At 50.8% G+C, this 19435-nt stretch overlaps 1 protein-coding gene across 4 annotated transcripts in view; it reads right to left on the bottom strand.

Annotated features, from left to right (window-relative positions):
* Nucleotides 1-19150, bottom strand: part of LOC133359824 (uncharacterized) — a 184744-nt gene extending 165594 nt beyond the window's left edge. For all 4 annotated transcript variants that reach the window (XM_061578362.1, XM_061578363.1, XM_061578364.1 and 1 more), the window contains exons 1-3: nucleotides 19049-19150; nucleotides 11905-12144; nucleotides 642-757 (exon numbers count right to left, since the gene is read on the bottom strand). In XM_061578362.1, the coding sequence (XP_061434346.1) occupies nucleotides 642-757; nucleotides 11905-12144; nucleotides 19049-19112 (420 nt within the window). In that variant the 5' untranslated portion in view covers nucleotides 19113-19150. The remainder of the gene's footprint in view (nucleotides 1-641; nucleotides 758-11904; nucleotides 12145-19048) is intronic.
* Nucleotides 19151-19435: the final 285 nt, after the last annotated feature.

The following is a 19435-nucleotide window of genomic DNA, read 5'->3' as shown; positions in this document are numbered from 1 at the left end:
AAGAACCAAAGAATATGAATTCCTGCAGTCACGAAAGTTTTAAGTCAAGACTCTGTCTTCAGCTGGCGTAAATGTAATGTACGTATGTAGTTCAATGCATGCGGCTCTTTAAGTACAGGAGATAATCGATTATCCGGCGGCTTCGGGGGGAAGAGGGTGTGCCAGAATTTTTAAACCGCCGGATAATCACCACATCATCATTATTTAAAATAGGGTATTTTTGGCCATTCTTGCATGATATTATGTTTTTCGGTTTTGTGTATATGTTTTTAATTAGTTTACTATGTGAAATTGCCATAAATAAATATGCAAATAGGCAAACATAAATATATCCTTTCAAAAAGTATTTACTGTGCCGTACTTACCACTCCAATCTCAAAGACTCTGCATGGGGTGATGTATGCACGTGCAGTCTTTTCATTGTTTAAGTTGTATGTAGTGTATCATGTACTGTATGCAATATTTCACACTGGGACCCGCCGAATAATGTTGGAAGCAGAATATAATCGTGTGCCAGGATAATTGATTATCAACTGTATTGAGTTTTGGACACCATTCGAAAATTAAATGGCTCTTCTTGTGGCTTTGATTGTGGACCCACTGACTACAGTACTTAAAGCGCAGCCACGCGTTGTCCATACCTTAACAGCGTCGCTGATGCTGCCACCCACACTGCATTCGACCCGCTCGAACAATCTGACGCCGTTCGTTTCATCGTTGTTGGAGTAGAACATCACTTTCCCGAGCAAAGTCTCTCCTGTTGAAACAAAAACCGCAACGGTAAAATCATCGGGTTAATCGCGGGCACGGTCACGCGTTTGTCACCATTCTTTCTTTGCCTTTTGTTAATTCACCTGCGATGACAAACAAATGCACCGAGTACCGGTACATTACCTACTTTCCTAGCTCTATCTCCTCGATAGATCATCTCCATAGACACATTCCTACGTATGCATGTTGAACTTCTTTCGCACCACCGTACGTAGCAAATCAGACAAATCGGAGGTGTTGGGGAAGGACAACACATTCGTATTTTGGTATGTAAACATTGTGTGGATTAATCATTTATGATATGCACATCAAATTGTGCACGCAATAATATATACTTTATTAGGTATTAATGTTTCTTAAAATACATGTGTAGGGACACTGAGAAGCGATCCTTCTGAGAAAGCAACTTAATGCCAACCTGCGGCATAGCTCACTGGTTATGTGATTCAAATATCACGTAGGGAGGCTCTGTGGTGCCACAACGACGGGGCCGCTCTGCCGAGCCAGGGAGCCGCCCGGCTTCCACCACTGCACTGCCCCCCATCACCCCCCCCACATAAGCACGCACCCGCACCCACGTAGGGCCTTGTGGTCGGGTCACCTACCCTGAGTTTTTACCCGAGGGCCCCCTCGGGGGGTTACCCCACGGTTTCTCAGGGCCAGGGAATTGGACAGGACCCTTCCCAGGCTAAGTAACACTGCGGCGCCGTGGGCGGATTTGAGATCGCACGACCACGGCGAGCTCAGAGAGCCCCGCAGTTAGAAACGCATACAAACACAAACACGGGTCAGCAAGGCAGATAGCTAGGATCAGGACCCGGGGCTGCTGCTTAGCAAAAAGGTCAAAGGCCGGCGGGATCGCAAAAGGGCGGGAAATCCTAGGCTCAGGATTGGTCGAGAGACCAAGGCGGTCGGGACGGGGGCGCCTAGCTTTGATGTGGATAGTTTAAAAGAAAACGCAGGGGCAGTAGGGGACTCTCTTGTTCTGGAGTAGTGACACGGGCTCGACGACGAGGGAGTCATCGGGCGAGCCGCAGGATCGTCTGCAGGACGACCTGAGCGCCGCAAGGTCACCTAGGACTACAGACGGTATCGTATTACGCGCCTTACAACACCTCAGAGCGGAGAGTAGGATCCGTAGGAGAAGGTTAGTTCGGGGTAAGGACGAGTAGGAAAGCGGTGTAACAGAGAGCGCAGCATAGAATAGGGCTGCACGCCACTAGAGAGTGGGTTGGAAGCGCCTTGCTGGCTCGTACACACACACGGGTGGCTCGGTGAGTTAACAAGGGTTAATAAAATCTCGAGCGTAGTAACAAAACCGTGTTGTTGGGTGTTTTTGAACGTGGTATTAGCGTGCACTGCATTCGCGGGTGTGTGGTCGTTGTGTGCGTAAAGGCCGTGGTCTCTGTACGATGGTGCGGGTACGGAGGTGTGTGTGTTAGCGCCCGGGGAGAGCACTTTTGTGTGTTGGCGTGCCTACGCAGCCGTGTGAGAGGAGAGTCGTCCTTGCACGATACTTGTGTTGACGTGCACGCGCGAGTGCGGGAGGGGACGAGTCGTCGTGTCGGCGTGCACCCCGCTCGCGTGTGCGAAACCGCGGTGCGCAGTGAAGCTGTTAGCTTTGTGCGAGCTTGCGTGTGCTCGAGCGCGTAATCGGCTGCGCATTGTTGTACGGTTTATCTCGCGCGGCACGGCGGCGGCAACTTGAGTCGTTGTGTCGGCGTGTGCCTCGCATACGTTCGTTACGTGTCGGATACGGATGCGCATTGGTAACGTGCCGCACAGGGCTATACTGCGAGCACGGCGTTTGATTGATAATGATGTGCGCACGTATGCTCACAGCGTGGGAGCGCGGCGCGAGGCTGTAATAGTAGGGGTGTCGCGTTCGAATGCCGGCGAAACCGTAGCGGGTAATAGGGAGGTGGGGTAACGTAAACGAATAGGGGGATGCAGGCGGGAGGGACCCCGGGGGCCAACGGCCCCCACAAATTGGTGTCGGAAGCGGTACGGACCCCCGCGTTACCTCACGCTAAAATAAGACTAATATTTACCGGCCGGGGGGCCCCTTCGTGGAAGGCATTCGCCCGCAATCTCTTAGGGGCCAAGGAAATTAATGGATGGACGGACGCGCAGGCAGTACGTCAACTTAATATGAATCTTGATGGGCGGGCAGCCGATTTTGTAGAAGCGTTACCCGCGAGCGCACAGACACAGCTAGAGGAGCTGATGCGCCGACTCGATCAGCGTTTTGGCACGCGTGACGAGGAGGAAGCAAAATCGGCCTTAGAGGCGCGCCGTCGCCAACCCGGCGAAGATCTACGTGATTACGCCGAGGATGTGCGCGAGTTAACAAAGATCGCACGCCCGGGGTACGCAACTGATGTTATTGAGGAACTGGCCGCCGAGAAAATCCAGCGGTACCTGTCTCGCACGGCGTGGTGGCAGCCAGACATGAGCTGCCCACGTCTTCCCTTTAACGCCCTTGTCGAGCGCGCACGTAAGTGTGAAAGAATTCACAGCGAACGCGCGCAGCTCCGGGGGCTGGGACGAGAGCGCGCCATTGCGAGCCTGCTCTCGGAAGACGAGGAGGAGGAACAGGAGCTCGCGAGGACGGTAAGGGGCCGGGAAAGAGAGCCACAGAGACCCAGCGAGACGACCCCGGGGTGGGTAGCCGGGTTACAGGCCGGCATGGGAGATATGATAACCCAAGTAGGTGAGAGGGTAACTCAGGTACGCGAGGAAGCAAATAAAAATATGACCAAACTGCAATCCTCCGTTGAGACCATCCGATCCGAGATGGGGGAACTAGACTCCACGGTAGGAGGGCTAACTGGAAGGATAGCGCGACTAGAAGCAGAGTATGAGCAGCAGCGCACTGGGGGAGGAGGGAGTGGGCAGAGAACCCACTACGGAGCCGCCACCCCTCCCCGGGCGTGTTATGTGTGCGATCGGCGAGGGCATCTCAGGAGGGACTGTCCTCAGGTCGCCCGAGCTAGACAAGAGCTAAGGTCAAACACTAAGGCCCCCCTAGAGAGGGGACCACCGGGGGGTGAAATCCACGTGGCCCCGACACAAACAAGCTGTGAGAATAATTGCGAGCGAGTGATCTCCACACAGGTTCCAGCAACAACGCCCACAGAAACGGTGACTCCTGGCGACTGGCTACGGGAGCTGGTGGCGGGGATCACGGGGGCCACGTCGCTGGTGGAAGGGGAGGTAAACAGAGTGCGTACCCGAATTCTGCTGGACACGGGGGCGGTGGCCTCGCTCGTGAGTGCAGCGCACTGCAGCGCGATCGGGGTCGACGTGCGCCACCTGCAGGCCCCGGACCGCGCGCTGCACACGGCAAGCGGAGCCGGGATGGGGTTGCTGGGGAAGGTCTCCCTCGAGGTCCGTCTAGGAAACCAGGTGTGCACACAGGAATTCTACGTGTCGAGTGTGTTGTGCCACGAGTGCATTGCAGGAACGGACCTCCTGGAAAAGTTGGGACTTAACGTACAGCCCCGGCAACGATGCGCTACGGTGGAGGGCAGCGGGGAGCGGATTCCGTTCCTAGGACGGGAGCCGAATCGCCCACGCTTCACACCCGTGGCCGCTACGCTGGTGTCGGCCGTCACCATCGGACCGCTCACCGAGATGCTGGTGCCAGTGGCAACATCCCCCACCGACCCCGCGCTCCGACCATCAGGAGAGGTAATGCTAACTCCTCACCCGGAGTTGGCAAAACGGTATGGGATAGTGGGATCCGCCACATTGGTAAACGCAGATGGGGACCGATTGTTTATGCGGATGTTTAACCCCCACAATACCCCAGCGATACTGCGACGGCGCACCCCGATAGCCACCGTACACCCCCTGCACGCACGCCACTCTAACGACTCGGTGTTCGCACTCTGGGCTGAGGACCCCGGGCGTCCTGAGGGTGACCAGGACCTGGCCTGGCGAGTCGGCCCGACTCCCCGAGCCGAGGTCGTTCCCCTGCTCGACGCGTTACATGTACCATGGGCGGATTTACCTAAGGGAGAGGCCGATCGGCTGCGCGAGTTACTGCGGGAGTATGCCGACGTATTCAGTGAACACGACTCGGACGTGGGTCGGACCGATCTTGTTAAGCACCAAATTGACACCGGTGCAGCCCGACCCATCAAACTCCCTGCGTACCGAGTGGGCGCACCCGAACGCGCCCAAATCAAAGAGGCAGTTGGGGACATGCTTCGCGATAACATAATTCAGCCCTCGGCGAGCCCCTGGTCAGCCCCGGTGGTACTAGTAACGAAAAAGGATGGGTCAACCCGGTTCTGCGTCGATTACCGTAAACTAAATGCAGTCACGCTCGGCGATGCCTTCCCCATACCCCGCATCGACGACACCTTCGACAGTCTCGCAGGAGCGCGGTATTTTTCCACCCTCGATCTGGCGTCCGGTTACTGGCAGGTGGAGATGACGGAGGAGGATCGGCCAAAAACAGCATTCACCACCCCGATGGGCCTGTTTGAGTTTCGAGTGTTGCCGTTCGGACTCACTAACGCGCCCGCGACGTTCCAGCGGTTGATGGAGTTGGTGATGCGGGGCTTGCAGTGGGAACAGTGCCTGATTTACTTGGACGATGTGATAGTGTTCAGTAGATCTTTGTCTGAGCATTGGTCCAGGCTTCGAGAGGTGTTCCAGCGACTGCGAGCGGCTCATCTCAAGCTCAAGCCACGTAAGTGTTACATCGCACAACGCGAGGTGGGGTACCTTGGGCATCGCGTCAGCGAGGCAGGCGTGCACACCGATCCGGAGAAGGTACGCGCCGTAGTGGAGTGGCCACGGCCAAGGAATCTGACGGAGATCAGATCATTTTTGGGGCTCGCCACCTATTATCGTCGATTTGTAAAGGGATTCAGCGAGATTGCACGCCCCCTCACCCAACTCACCTCCCCTAAGCACCCCTATCAGTGGACGGGGGCCTGCCAGACGGCCTTCACCACTCTCAAAGACCACCTCACCCACGCCCCCACCCTCGCTTTCCCCGATTTTACCACCGATTTTATTTTGGACACCGACGCCTGCAGCAGCGGGCTGGGCGCGGTGTTGTCACAGGTACAGGATGGGACGGAACGAGTCATCGCGTACGCCAGCCGGACCTTGAGTGGGGCCGAGCTGAACTATTGCGTGACCCGCCAAGAGTTGTACGCCGTGATTTTCGCATGCAAACAGTTTCGGCCGTATTTGTACGGCAGGAGATGTCGCGTACGCACTGACCATTATGCTCTGCAGTTTCTTCTTACATTCAAGGAGCCGCGGGGGCAGATGGCCCGGTGGTTGGCGCAGTTGCAGGAGTACAACCTGCAAATCGAGTATCGGGCTGGCCGGACGCATGCAAACGCGGACGCCTTGTCGAGGCGACCCATGGTGTACGCCGAGACGAGGGCGGAGGAGGCCTGCCCGTGTTTCACGGGGGGACGCTGCCGGCAGGCAACGGACCCCCGAGAGGCCGCGGCCACTGACCCCCCCCCAGCGAGAGAGAGTGCAGTGTGCGCCACAGAGACCCTCACAGGTGGCACTGAGGATCCCGTCGACCGCCCGGCAAGCGCGGGACCCGCGGCTCGGGACCCGATCGGACGGATCCAGGAGGACGTCGGCTGCGCCTTCCCGGGCCTAAACGACGAGCAGCTGAGACAGACCCAGCAGCGAGATCCGGATCTGGCGGCAGTGGAGGCGGCACTGCGGGAGGAAAAGAGCGCCCTACCAGGACCCTGGAGCGGTTTGTATGCCCGGTTGTGTGTAGAAAACGGGGTGGTGAGGGAACTGGCCGACGCTGGGCAGCCGGGGTGCATCTGCGTTCCCGCCCATGTGCGACCCCAACTACTACGACTGGTACACGACCACCCGCTCGGGGGCCATGATGGGGAACGGCGCACCCGGGAGACTCTGCGTCACCAGTATCTCTGGCCTAAATTGGCGCAAGATGTGGCCGCCTGGGTGCAGGGCTGCCGGGCCTGTCAGCAGTGTGGGCAAAAGCCGGCGAGGTACCAGGTACCCCTGAGGCCGTTCCGAGTCAGTCGGACGAATCAGTTGGTCGGAATCGACCTGCAGGGGCCCTTTCCACGATCCCACCGGGGCAACCGATATATTCTCGTAGCGGTGGAATACTTCACCCGCTACCCCGTGGCGGTGGCTATCCCAGATAAAACAGCCCTCGTAGTGGCCCGGGCCTTCGTGGAAAACTACGTACTTAAGTGCGGGATCCCCGAACGAGTAATTACCGACCAGGGTAGTGAATTCGAGGCCGAACTATTTCAGGCGCTGTGCCGAGAGTTCGGGATCCAGAAGGACCGAACCACGGCGTATCACCCCCAGGCGAACGGGATGGTAGAGAGGATGAACCAGACTCTGGCCGGGAAGCTTAAACGCATGGCGGCCGCGAATCAACAGGACTGGGACGAACACCTTCCCTATGCCCTGTTCGCCTACACCACCGCCGTTCACACCTCTACAGGACAGACCCCGTTCCTAATGATGTTTGGTCGCGAGTCTCGCCTGCCCGCAGATCTGCTGTTCGGTGTCCCTCCGCCGCAACGGGAGGAAGGGAGCCACCCCGTGGAGCACTTGCTGGAGACCCTGCGAGGGACCAGGGGCCGAGCCTACCCGCACGGAGAGGCCGCGCACCAGCGGCAAGAGCAGGGCGCCCGACCCCGTATGGAGCCCCCCTTCTACACTGCGGGCTCCGAGGTGTGGCTGTACACTCCCCGCGTCGGTGCCGGACAGGTGGGGAAGCTGACCACCTACTGGCGAGGACCCTGGATTGTGAGACGGCAGATCTCACCATGGACGGTGCTGATTCAGGGAGGAGAGAGGGGCCGGGAGATGGTGGTCAACATCCGCCGACTGAAGCCGTGGCGAGCAGCCCCCGAGGGGGGGAGCCCCGCCGTCCAAGTACCCCGAAACCCCGGGGTCCCCCCACCCCCCGTACCCGGGGGCCTCGCGCAGTATATGGGCCCCACGGAGCCCCGGGCTCCGAGGGGCCCCGGGCGGGGCCGGGGGCGACGAGGACGGCGACCCTTAAACCCCACAGCCTCTGAGTTTGTTCCCCAGCCCGCAGGTGCCAGAGGCCGAGGGGAGCCGTTGGAATGGAGGAGGAGACCACCGCCGGAGCCCCAGGAGACGGAGCCGCCACCCCCGAGGCCAGCCACAAGGGCCGGGCGAATCCCGCGGACCCCGCGGCGATACCTCGTGGGGGCAACCCAGGCGAGGTGCTCCAGTCAACCCGGGACGGGGACTGGCACCCCGGGGGGCTATGTGGTGCCACAACGACGGGGCCGCTCTGCCGAGCCAGGGAGCCGCCCGGCTTCCACCACTGCACTGCCCCCCATCACCCCCCCCACATAAGCACGCACCCGCACCCACGTAGGGCCTTGTGGTCGGGTCACCTACCCTGAGTTTTTACCCGAGGGCCCCCTCGGGGGGTTACCCCACGGTTTCTCAGGGCCAGGGAATTGGACAGGACCCTTCCCAGGCTAAGTAACACTGCGGCGCCGTGGGCGGATTTGAGATCGCACGACCACGGCGAGCTCAGAGAGCCCCGCAGTTAGAAACGCATACAAACACAAACACGGGTCAGCAAGGCAGATAGCTAGGATCAGGACCCGGGGCTGCTGCTTAGCAAAAAGGTCAAAGGCCGGCGGGATCGCAAAAGGGCGGGAAATCCTAGGCTCAGGATTGGTCGAGAGACCAAGGCGGTCGGGACGGGGGCGCCTAGCTTTGATGTGGATAGTTTAAAAGAAAACGCAGGGGCAGTAGGGGACTCTCTTGTTCTGGAGTAGTGACACGGGCTCGACGACGAGGGAGTCATCGGGCGAGCCGCAGGATCGTCTGCAGGACGACCTGAGCGCCGCAAGGTCACCTAGGACTACAGACGGTATCGTATTACGCGCCTTACAACACCTCAGAGCGGAGAGTAGGATCCGTAGGAGAAGGTTAGTTCGGGGTAAGGACGAGTAGGAAAGCGGTGTAACAGAGAGCGCAGCATAGAATAGGGCTGCACGCCACTAGAGAGTGGGTTGGAAGCGCCTTGCTGGCTCGTACACACACACGGGTGGCTCGGTGAGTTAACAAGGGTTAATAAAATCTCGAGCGTAGTAACAAAACCGTGTTGTTGGGTGTTTTTGAACGTGGTATTAGCGTGCACTGCATTCGCGGGTGTGTGGTCTCTGTACGATGGTGCGGGTACGGAGGTGTGTGTGTTAGCGCCCGGGGAGAGCACTTTTGTGTGTTGGCGTGCCTACGCAGCCGTGTGAGAGGAGAGTCGTCCTTGCACGATACTTGTGTTGACGTGCACGCGCGAGTGCGGGAGGGGACGAGTCGTCGTGTCGGCGTGCACCCCGCTCGCGTGTGCGAAACCGCGGTGCGCAGTGAAGCTGTTAGCTTTGTGCGAGCTTGCGTGTGCTCGAGCGCGTAATCGGCTGCGCATTGTTGTACGGTTTATCTCGCGCGCACGGCGGCGGCAACTTGAGTCGTTGTGTCGGCGTGTGCCTCGCATACGTTCGTTACGTGTCGGATACGGATGCGCATTGGTAACGTGCCGCACAGGGCTATACTGCGAGCACGGCGTTTGATTGATAATGATGTGCGCACGTATGCTCACAGCGTGGGAGCGCGGCGCGAGGCTGTAATAGTAGGGGTGTCGCGTTCGAATGCCGGCGAAACCGTAGCGGGTAATAGGGAGGTGGGGTAACGTAAACGAATAGGGGGATGCAGGCGGGAGGGACCCCGGGGGCCAACGGCCCCCACAGCTCCCCCTGGCTCAGTTCCATTCCTTGCTCTCCTCACGCGCTTCCTCCATTTCTTTCAGACGCTCCACCTCCCCTCCCTTGGAGTCCCACAAGGGTCTGTCCCAGGGCTCTTGCTATTTTCCCTCTGTATCTCAACCTCTGGGAATGTCGTTTTTTTCGTAAAAATGTTTCCCTATCACTTCTTCGCCGACAAACCCCAGATTTTATTTTTGTATCCCTCCTTCACCCCAGGCCTTGCCTCCCGCATTTCAGACTTCTTGGTCACTTTTTCTAGATTTGAAGTTTTCGTGACTGCAAGGATCCATACCCTTTGGTTTTTTCGGTAAAGTCACGTAGGTAAAAAAATGATATAAAATAAATAAGTAAAATTAAACAAATACATTAAATCACGACGTTTCAGGCGCGCACGCATCCTTCAGGTGGAGACAACGTAGCTAAAGCACAAACGCTTAAGTGTGTCAGACGTAGCGAAAGCACAAACGCTTAAGTGTGTATTTGTTTTCATTCTTAATTTATTTTATATAATTTTTTACCTACGTGACTTTACCGAAAAAAAACAAAGAGTATGCTTGGTCACTGTCCAATCCTGGATGTCACGCTGCCGTGTCTCCATCAAACCTTCCAAAAAAATGGAAATTATTTCCTTCTCGTCTCGCCGCTCCCCTCTATCCTGACCTACCATCTAATTTCCTCCTTTCTCCCCTCACTCCTCCTGCCTCCTCTAGTTGAAACCTCGGGGTCACCTTCAACTCTTCCCTCTGAACAAATCTCTGCCACGACCCTTACTTGCCATACGTAGCCAACCGCGCTAATTGGAGGTGCGACGGAAGGACAACAGACTGAGCACAACAACAAGAAGCAGTTCTAAAGAAATTAGTTGAAAAATTTCGCCACTTTCAAAGATTCAATAATCGTAAAATCCGTCTCATCTCACTCTCTGCTGCTAAACTCCTGGTTCACGCCCTCGTTTTATTCAGCTCGACGACTGTAAAGCTTTCCTACTCAGCCTTCACTCCTCTCCGATAGCTGTAAAAGCCTTGGAATAAGGCGCTATACAAATGTAGATCATGATCTTTACTTACCCATGTACTTTTAAACATATTAAGTCAAAATCCCAATCGCCTTTATGTTTTTAAATCTATCGTAAGACAAATTCTTGGTCATGCGAGGCAGTTTACAGGCATGCGTTGGTTTCCATGGCAATAGGAAGGCCTCGTGCAGTGTAGTCACAGGACGTGTTGTTTTTAATTTGCTTTGGAAGAGCCTTTTATGAAGGTCATGATACGATACGGCAATTTCGGGGCAATGCGTTAACCACAAGCGACTATGGCAACTTCTTTGGTTAATGGAATGAAGTAACATAGGTTTATCTAACCCAGTGTTCGTCGCTGCAATCATAATTCTTTAGATTTGGGCCAATGATAATTTTACAATGAGAAATGCTACGGCAATTATTGTCAGTGACGATTGCCCTGAAGTTGCTCTGGCGGATTATGGCCGCAGTTACACGTGACAATAAGTGACAGTCGAAGCGAGTGACAGTCAGACCGTGAGAAGGAAACTACTGCATAGGAGGTATAACAGCACCAGTGAGATGGAGCTCTGAGTAGCGCACGTGAGATAGTTATGTAGTGACGCCGACACATGTTCTTGCTTTACTAAGAGCCTTTATTGTGGACACTATGTCTAGGCCCGGGCTTCGATTTTTGATGGCTTCTCTCCAAGCGTCCGTCCCCTCGTGCTCTCTCCTTTAATATCCCTCGAGCCCCCTTTCTGGAAGGTTCGCTCATCCCTTTTTCCTCAGTAAATCCCTCGTCCTCCTTCCCCAACGGTTGGCAACCGTTCCCCCGACAGTAAAGTAGTGTAATGTAATAGAAATATTGCACTTTTCTTAAAATAATTTAGTGCAAATGCTATGATGATATCATACCTAAAAGTATAATAGATGAATGAATTGGCATTCATATAGTGTCATTATTACATACCTCAGATCCTGATTATGGCAGCGCAAGTAAAGTCTATTTAACATTTTGACTTTCGTGACAATGTTTTAATTATTATTGATTTTGGGTCATATCGCATGGGCACAATGCCAATGTTATGCCGCACACACGCTCCTTCCATGTGCTACAGCGTCTTGAATATAGTTGCCATGAGAACATGCCTTTTTTAAATAGCTGCATCACAGCAGTGTGCTAAAGATCAGAGTTGTTGAGAGTTGCGAATGTCTTTCAACATACTGGTGTGCCGAAGCGATATACATCGTATTTGTTGGCGTGACAACGTATTATTACAGATCATACGATCCCATGACATCGTAATTTCCACGTCACGTGCCAACCATTACACAACCAATTACCTTCAAACTGGAATGTAATAGACACTGCCTGGGAGCCATTCCAGCCAATCCACTCTAGCCCTGCATTCTCCTGCCAGTCGCTGTGCCCGATGACTCCATCCAGTAGTTGTCCACGACCCCCCGACAGCATCCCCCCGCCGTCGCTCTCTCCACCAGAGTAGCCATCGTCACGGAGTGGGGTGTCTCCGAGCGCCTGCCCTTGTGGCACAGAGTAGCTGAGCGGTGCAGATAGCACGCCATCTGTCAGAACAGACGTAGACGACAACAACAACAAATGAACCTTAAGGCGGGACCCTGGGGTCCCAAATAAACGGCAGTCAAAATCGTAATTGAGTAATTTTTGGCGACTCCGTCCCACCGCGCACATAAACGCCGCGACCCACCTGGCACAGATTATTGTGTTGTCATGTCGTCCAAGCGCAGCGAGGACAAATGCGCAGAAGAAACAAAACTTTGAAACTTTGATTAGCGCATCGTGTAGAGATCGTTGAGAGGAATAGATTGCCATATCGTTCGCCTTCAACAGACAAAAGGACGTCGCAACGCAGTTTATGCGAGAGCCGGGGGCTTATGGGACCCCGAGGTCCCGCCATGAGGTTCAAATACATAACTGATACAATTATTACTAAATTTTAATAACTACCGCATTCTCGGGATAGTAATACAATTCTCTCTAGTAGTTAAAGATGCTACTGAAACATTGGTATGCACACACCCGTTAGGAGTTGCTGTGGAAATATATCGGTCAAAGAACACATTTATATTAGCCTCTTTGCTTTTCTGTCCAATATTATCAAGAAGTGTTTGTTTGAGTAAGAAAAGGCTTGGTCTCATGAGCATATCCAAAGGAGTTTTTTTTTGGCTGGAACAGGAAGCCATTTTCAAATAGAACTTAAATCGGTCACCTAAAAAAAATGCGAAACGGAACCATTCCACGACTTAAAGCTTTCGTGACTGCAGAAATTAATATTCTTTGGGTCTTTTGGTAAAGTCACGTAGATAGGTTCAAAGAAAATAACAAAATAAAAAACTACGATGTTTCGACCACAACACAAGCGACGATGACGATCGCTTGTGCTGTGGTCGAAACGTCGTAGTTATTTTTTGTTATTTTCTTTAAACCTATTTAAGTGTTTTTATCTAAAGACCCAAGAATATGGAACCATTCCTCTGCGGGGTGGAGCGTAAATCCCCTTGACTATAAAGGTTGCCTGAGCGATCAGTTGTGCAAACCTGTTTACACGCGACTTCAAATATGTATTTACGCAACCAGTTACGAACAGTCGTGCGACCAATCGTTTTACGGTAAAAAGCAAACTTCTACTTTCAAGCGATTTGCACGCCGATATGGAGCGACGTATTTGAGGACGTGCACACGTGATAACTGCCGTAATATTATGGATAATATTGACAGCAAAAGCCTACGTGTTAAATGTAAAAAATCATGATTTCAGCTACCGGTGCACACACTATTCACTCTCTCTCGAAGAGAAAGGACGACTCAGAGGCGCGACTTACCATTTAATTTCACTCCTATCGTGTTTGTGAGTATTGTGTTTGTTGTTGCAACTTGCTGACCTAATTGGACATATGTGAAAACGAGCTTTATAGTTAATCGGATTCCTCCTCCAGTGTAAATAAAGTTTCTGATTCTGACGTGGTGAGCTAGCGCCTAACAATTGCCTGACCTCCGAGGTCCTCTCTATATATTAAGGTTTTATCAGCCAATTACCTGTAATTAGTATTTATGTGGGAGGAAACCAGAGCACCTGGAGAAAACTCACGCGTGCGAGGTGGAAACAATCCCATCGAGGGAACCACATGGAGTCCACAAATTAGTTGTACTGGGTACTCCTGGCAATCCAAGGTGTGGCAACCTCGAGACGCACGTGAAGAGAGTTTCAAAACATTTGTGCGATCCACCAAGCCGTGCCTTCATAGTGTTGGTTCACAGGCGTTCATATATTTATGTATGTGTGTGTTGAACTTATTTCTTGCCATACACAGCAAACGGTGACAATCGGAGGTGCACCGCTACGGTCTGGCTAATTCCTAACGTGGAGCTAACCAGAACATTTGCAGGGCTATGCTTTAGAGGACGTGTTCAAACACGTTTGCCATGTCCAATTACTACATACCTGTTGCAGACCTACACGCTTAGATTTGTACAAAACAGTTGCAGTCAATTAAGTTGAACGCGTACGAGAGCCATCGTCTTACAAAGTTGCTGAGAACGGGGCCAAAACGTCAAATGGCCAGCAACAAATAACATCAAAGTTATAATGTCTCTGTGTAGTGAGTCTGTGGATCTATGTGCGAGGCATTTACTTGTCTTGCATATATGGCGCTCATACTGTATGACGGTCACATGTGTAGTGTACTAATTCACAGACACTAGCAGGAGGTTCTCTCTTTAATTCCTGCCGTCACAGCCTTCGGGGATAACTACATACCGGGTCTGGACAGCTAACATGTTGCCAGACCCACACCTTGAAGAGGTAGAAGATCACGCCGACGCCGACGGCACGACGAGTTCCATTCCAGATCGCAGCAGCCTCAACTGTGAGTCTGAGCTCGCCTTTTATGTTGCCCAGCGTGGCCAGGCTCTGCCCTCGGCCCCGCATCCCTCTGGACCTCCCAGAAGGCTCCATGTCTTGCCCACAGGTGAAACTGGTAGAACGGGTTGCTACCCCTAATTCCATTGTCTACCAATCTCCCTGCGGCACGCGCTCCAGTGTCTCATTCAATGTCACAACGCTTGTAAAAGTATTCGCTAAGTAGAAATGTTTGAAGTTAGCCGTAACTTTGAAAAAGGATGGATTATATTCTTATGGAAGGAAATTAATACTAATGTATAAACACCCAGTTCTTTCATTCTGTGATCAACGCGGCACGGATTGGTTAAAGTGCGTCACGTGACTGCGAGAAAACAGCCGGGTGAGTGAGGAGAAGGGTGAGTGAGAGTGAGGAGAAGGGTGAGTGAGAGTGAGGAGACGGGTGAGTGACAGTGAGGAGACAGGTGAGTGAGAGTGAGGCAGAGCCGTGCTCCGTCCACTGTTGCCCTGAGGGACCCCCGTCCTCTCCACATGCTGGTTTAGATGGAGAGCTGTGCTGTCTCCACTGCTGCCTTGAAGGAGCCAGACGCGCTCTCTCCACTGCTGCCCTCAGGCAGAGCCGTGCTCTGTCCATTACATTAGTACTGGAGTTTTTGTTGTGATTAAATCCACTGCTGGATGAAGGCCCACCGCACAATCATAAGGATTTACTTGACCAGTCTGTTGGGGGCCGCCGCATGCTGTGGTTGTTGGGGGGCGTCGCAAGCTGTGGTTGTTTGGGGCCACCTATGGCGCCCCCGCACAACCACATACTATGTTGTTGGCGACCCCCAACAACATAGTTCATTAATAAGAGAATAAATTATGTTGTAGACAAAACAGATCCTTTTAAACACATAGGCTTTCACGACCAATTTTATCCATAATAGAGTTTGTTTTGTTCGATCATGTAAATATAAATGTGTCCTTAAACTCGTTTCCACCCGACAAATCCAATTTGTAAGATTTGTCACGTAAGCAAAACGTGCCAATTAGTAACGAGTTCAGCACGCCGATTATGACATTTCGCCGGTAATTACAACGAGATCCTTGCAGAATGCCAGAGTTCATGGTTCCAGTATCAGATTTGCTAACATCGACTACCCATATATATCTATCAGTTAGAAATCTAGAAATCAAAGAATGCAGATTAGAATAGATACCAAATGATGATAGCTTGGACATTTGTACTGGATGCCAGACACGATAAATTGCTTTCATAATGTAATAACTATGATCATGGACTGTTAAAGACTTTCAACGCTCGAACTTCAAACATGAGTTAAAATAAGCTCACAGGTCACCTTTAGATCGTGCATGATGCGACCTATGCAGATGGTCACTAAGAATTGATGAATCCCGGTAATGGTAGAGCATAAAGTTTATCACACTGTCCATTCCAACACTTTCCATTGTCATGACGTCAAGGCGATAGGGCACTTAATAAACCTATAACGAGACGGGATCAACCCTTTTGTGAAAATTGCCAGGACCCGAGTTCATTTCCAAGTTGATGGTAAAGTGTGGGTACTATATGAGGGCTTGACGAGCCTGCAAATAACTGGTGCTAATACCGCATTGAATGCAACTGGGATGACGTGTCTTGGAAATATATTTTGTTTGCATAGTACCCAACGTACATAATATACTGTGACTCTTAGATGTTAGAACAAATCACTTGCATTTTATATTTGGCTGTGCAACGAATTGCTTAGGCGTGGGCACACCTCTAAATAGCTGTGTCATTCCAATTGCCTCTGCCACACTCTGTAATTTGTGCTTAAGAATGGAAAACTACCTGAGGCTCAAAATCAAGGTTGGTCATAAAAACATTAATCGTTTTTACATGTAAGTTATATATATTAAAAGAAATCCGAGTTTTTTTGCATCCATGGCATGAGTGCGAATGTTAAGATAGAGCTCCTGTATGTAGAAATTCCTGCCAATTTGTTAGCACCAAAAGCAGAAATTGACCTATGGCATTTTTAATATTTGCGTGTATGTATTTGAGTAGTAATCGAGCTATGACATTTTCAATACTTGTGTCTACGTGTTCGAACGGTGATCGAGAAGTAATCGAGTTATGCCATTTTGATTACATGTATGCATCTATGTGTTTGAGCAACTACGACTGTGGAGAAGTCCAGCACATCACCGATGAATACTTCTCCACAAATCTGGCTGTCACCTGATGAAGCTAGTTGTAATTACTGGCAAAACGTCGTACTCAGATTGTGAATGTTGTGGCTTGGCTCTCCAACCCACCGGTATGCTGTACTCGTAACGAATTGGCATGTTCTGTTTACGTGACAACCCTTACTAGTTGGCTGTGTCGGGTGGTGGTGGGTTTTAACGACACATTTATATATTTACGCGATCTAACCCAAAAAAAAACCCTATTATGGATGATATTGGTCGCGAAAGTCTACGTGTTAAACTATAATATTTTGTACTCTTTGGTTCTTTTGGAAAAGTCACGTAGGTAGAAAAATAATAAATCACGACGTTTTGATCGCAACACAAGCAACCGTCATCAGATGAGAAACTGCTGCAACAATAGGTTATGTAAGATTTGTCCATGAACCCATCCAGATATATAAACACAGACACAATTTCAACCGAGAAGATTGGTACAAACTGAGCAATCATTGGAAAGACGTTATTAACCAGTTTAGGTCATAACTGGATGTGATGTCCCCTTCCTGCCCACCGATATTAGCAGATTTTCTCGACTCTCTGAGTCACATTCACACGCAGACCCTTCTTAGCTCTGCCCCACCCCCTCTCCTCCTGCCGCCGATCCCTATGTGAATTGCATCCCCACCCGCTCGCCCGTTATGGCAGCCCTTCCCTTCCCTCCACCCGTCGGATTAGCTGAAGTTTGATAGTCTTCTGTTTGCTAGCCGCCGATCTCCCCCTTGTCTCACGCGCAGCAGCCGTTTATGACTCTTGCGCTATGCCCATTTCTACCCTTTAGAAGTAGCCTGTATCAGCAGCTTTCCTCCTACCTTATATAACCTCTTGTTGCACCAGTTCTTTCTCACCAGATGACGGTTGCTTGTGTTGCGATTGAAACGTCGTGATTTATTATTTTTCTACCTACGTGACTTTACCGAAAGAACCAAAGAGTATGGATTCCTACAGTCACAAAAGCTTCATATCAAGATTATAATATTTTGAATAGGTGTCAATTTGTTCGAGCAGTAATTGAGCAGTAATCGATCTATGAAATTTTGAATACGTGTGTCTATGTGTCCGAGCAGTAATCGAGCATGGTTCAAGCTATGACAGTTCTAATACATGTTTCTGTCTTTCAGCAGTAACCGAGCAGTGACCTATCTTTGGATCGTTAAAAATCAGTTGATTCCCATTTAATCCACCTTTTGGATTGTAAAAAAATGGTCGATTCCCTTTCCAATATTCCTTATATTCTGTCGCACATTCATGATATACTGTTACAGCGCACCATAGTTTCTGGTGGAGAATAATTGTTCCTAATTACCCGTCTAGTTATTAATTTCCCAGCGCTTGGCATGCGTACCGTGGTGCAGGATGAGTAATGGAGACGCGGGATCTTTGTGTTGATGTAAAATTTTGAGATAAATATTTTACACACAGACACGAGACATGGAGAGCGACTTGGCATCCTTTAGTACGATAACAAGGGCAAACATCTTATAGAACTGATTAAACAAACAAGGAGGGTGCAATCATTTGGGACCTAGGTTACACTACCCTATATTTTCCACAAGGGTTATTATTTGTCGAAAGCAGAATTGTTCAGGAATGTAACCCTCGCGTTTGGCAAGGTATGCCTGTACGGTACAATTTTTCATTTTATTTTCAGGTTTTAAATAATGCAAACACAAACGAAAATCGAGGTACGCCAGTATTGTATTTCTATGTTTCCCACATCTTTGCTCCCCATCTCTGCCAGCGCACACTGACCAGCATGAAGTATGGTCAAAATAATCCTCAGCACACACAGCGTGGGAATATTCCGCATCCAGCAATAGATTCACAAAGGGCTGGACATGCACATTAATCTCTGTTAATCATACAATTGTAAAGATTGTCGATGCATATTTAAACTGTGAAAGGACACTACGTACATTTTCGTCTATTTTCTTTTATTGGAAGCAAAGAACCAACTAAAATATCAGAAAAACACAGTTTTATTTCGTTATACTAAGGGTGACCTTCAACAATTTTATAACATGAATAAACATGTGATGCCAAAAGCAAAATAAGCATAGTTTTAATCATCAAATGCTTCTAAAACAAAACAAAACATTTACAAAGAATGAAACAGTAGCAGTAAGATAACATGGAAGTACCAAAATACACATTTAAATCTAAGTCAAATAAGGTGGGTTTATTATTTCACCGCAGATTAGCACGGTTTGGCTGCGTGCGGTGCGAAAGAAGTTCAACACCCGTACATTTAAGGTGACAGGCTTTTGCCTACTTATTCGCGGATATATTACAAGGTGTATTTTGAAATATATTCTCACTCCGTGTCAATCGTAGTAAGTAACACACGTTCTTACCTTGACAATAGACAGCAAAAAATAAGAGGTTCACTGCTGCTCTAAAATGGGCCATACTACACATTCTGTGCCGACAAGAACGTCAGCTGAGCTATATTTATGGGGACCAGTTAAGGGAGTGGTTGTATACACCAATGGCGTCAATCTCGCCAGCAGCGATAACTTGCACAACTTAACCAACACAAAATAATTAAGCTGCTCTGCCTCACGACTGCAGACTCTCACGGTGGTTTTCATTTCCCCCGACGCATGTGACAGCTGCCACAGCTGGGCATTGTTGGCACGAATGTTCTTTACCGCATCGGGGAATTTGCTACATCTATTTGCACTCCCTTTGTCAAAATCCAACTCATTGGGCCTTGTTGGGTCAAAGGGTCACCCTGGTGC

Source organism: Lethenteron reissneri, chromosome 66 (genome assembly GCF_015708825.2).
Source record: "Lethenteron reissneri isolate LAM-NWPU_2019-01 chromosome 66, ASM1570882v1, whole genome shotgun sequence".
Classification (NCBI taxonomy): domain Eukaryota; kingdom Metazoa; phylum Chordata; class Hyperoartia; order Petromyzontiformes; family Petromyzontidae; genus Lethenteron; species Lethenteron reissneri.
The sequence above is the reverse complement of the archived record's forward strand: the minus strand, read 5'-3'. Positions and strand labels throughout refer to the sequence as shown.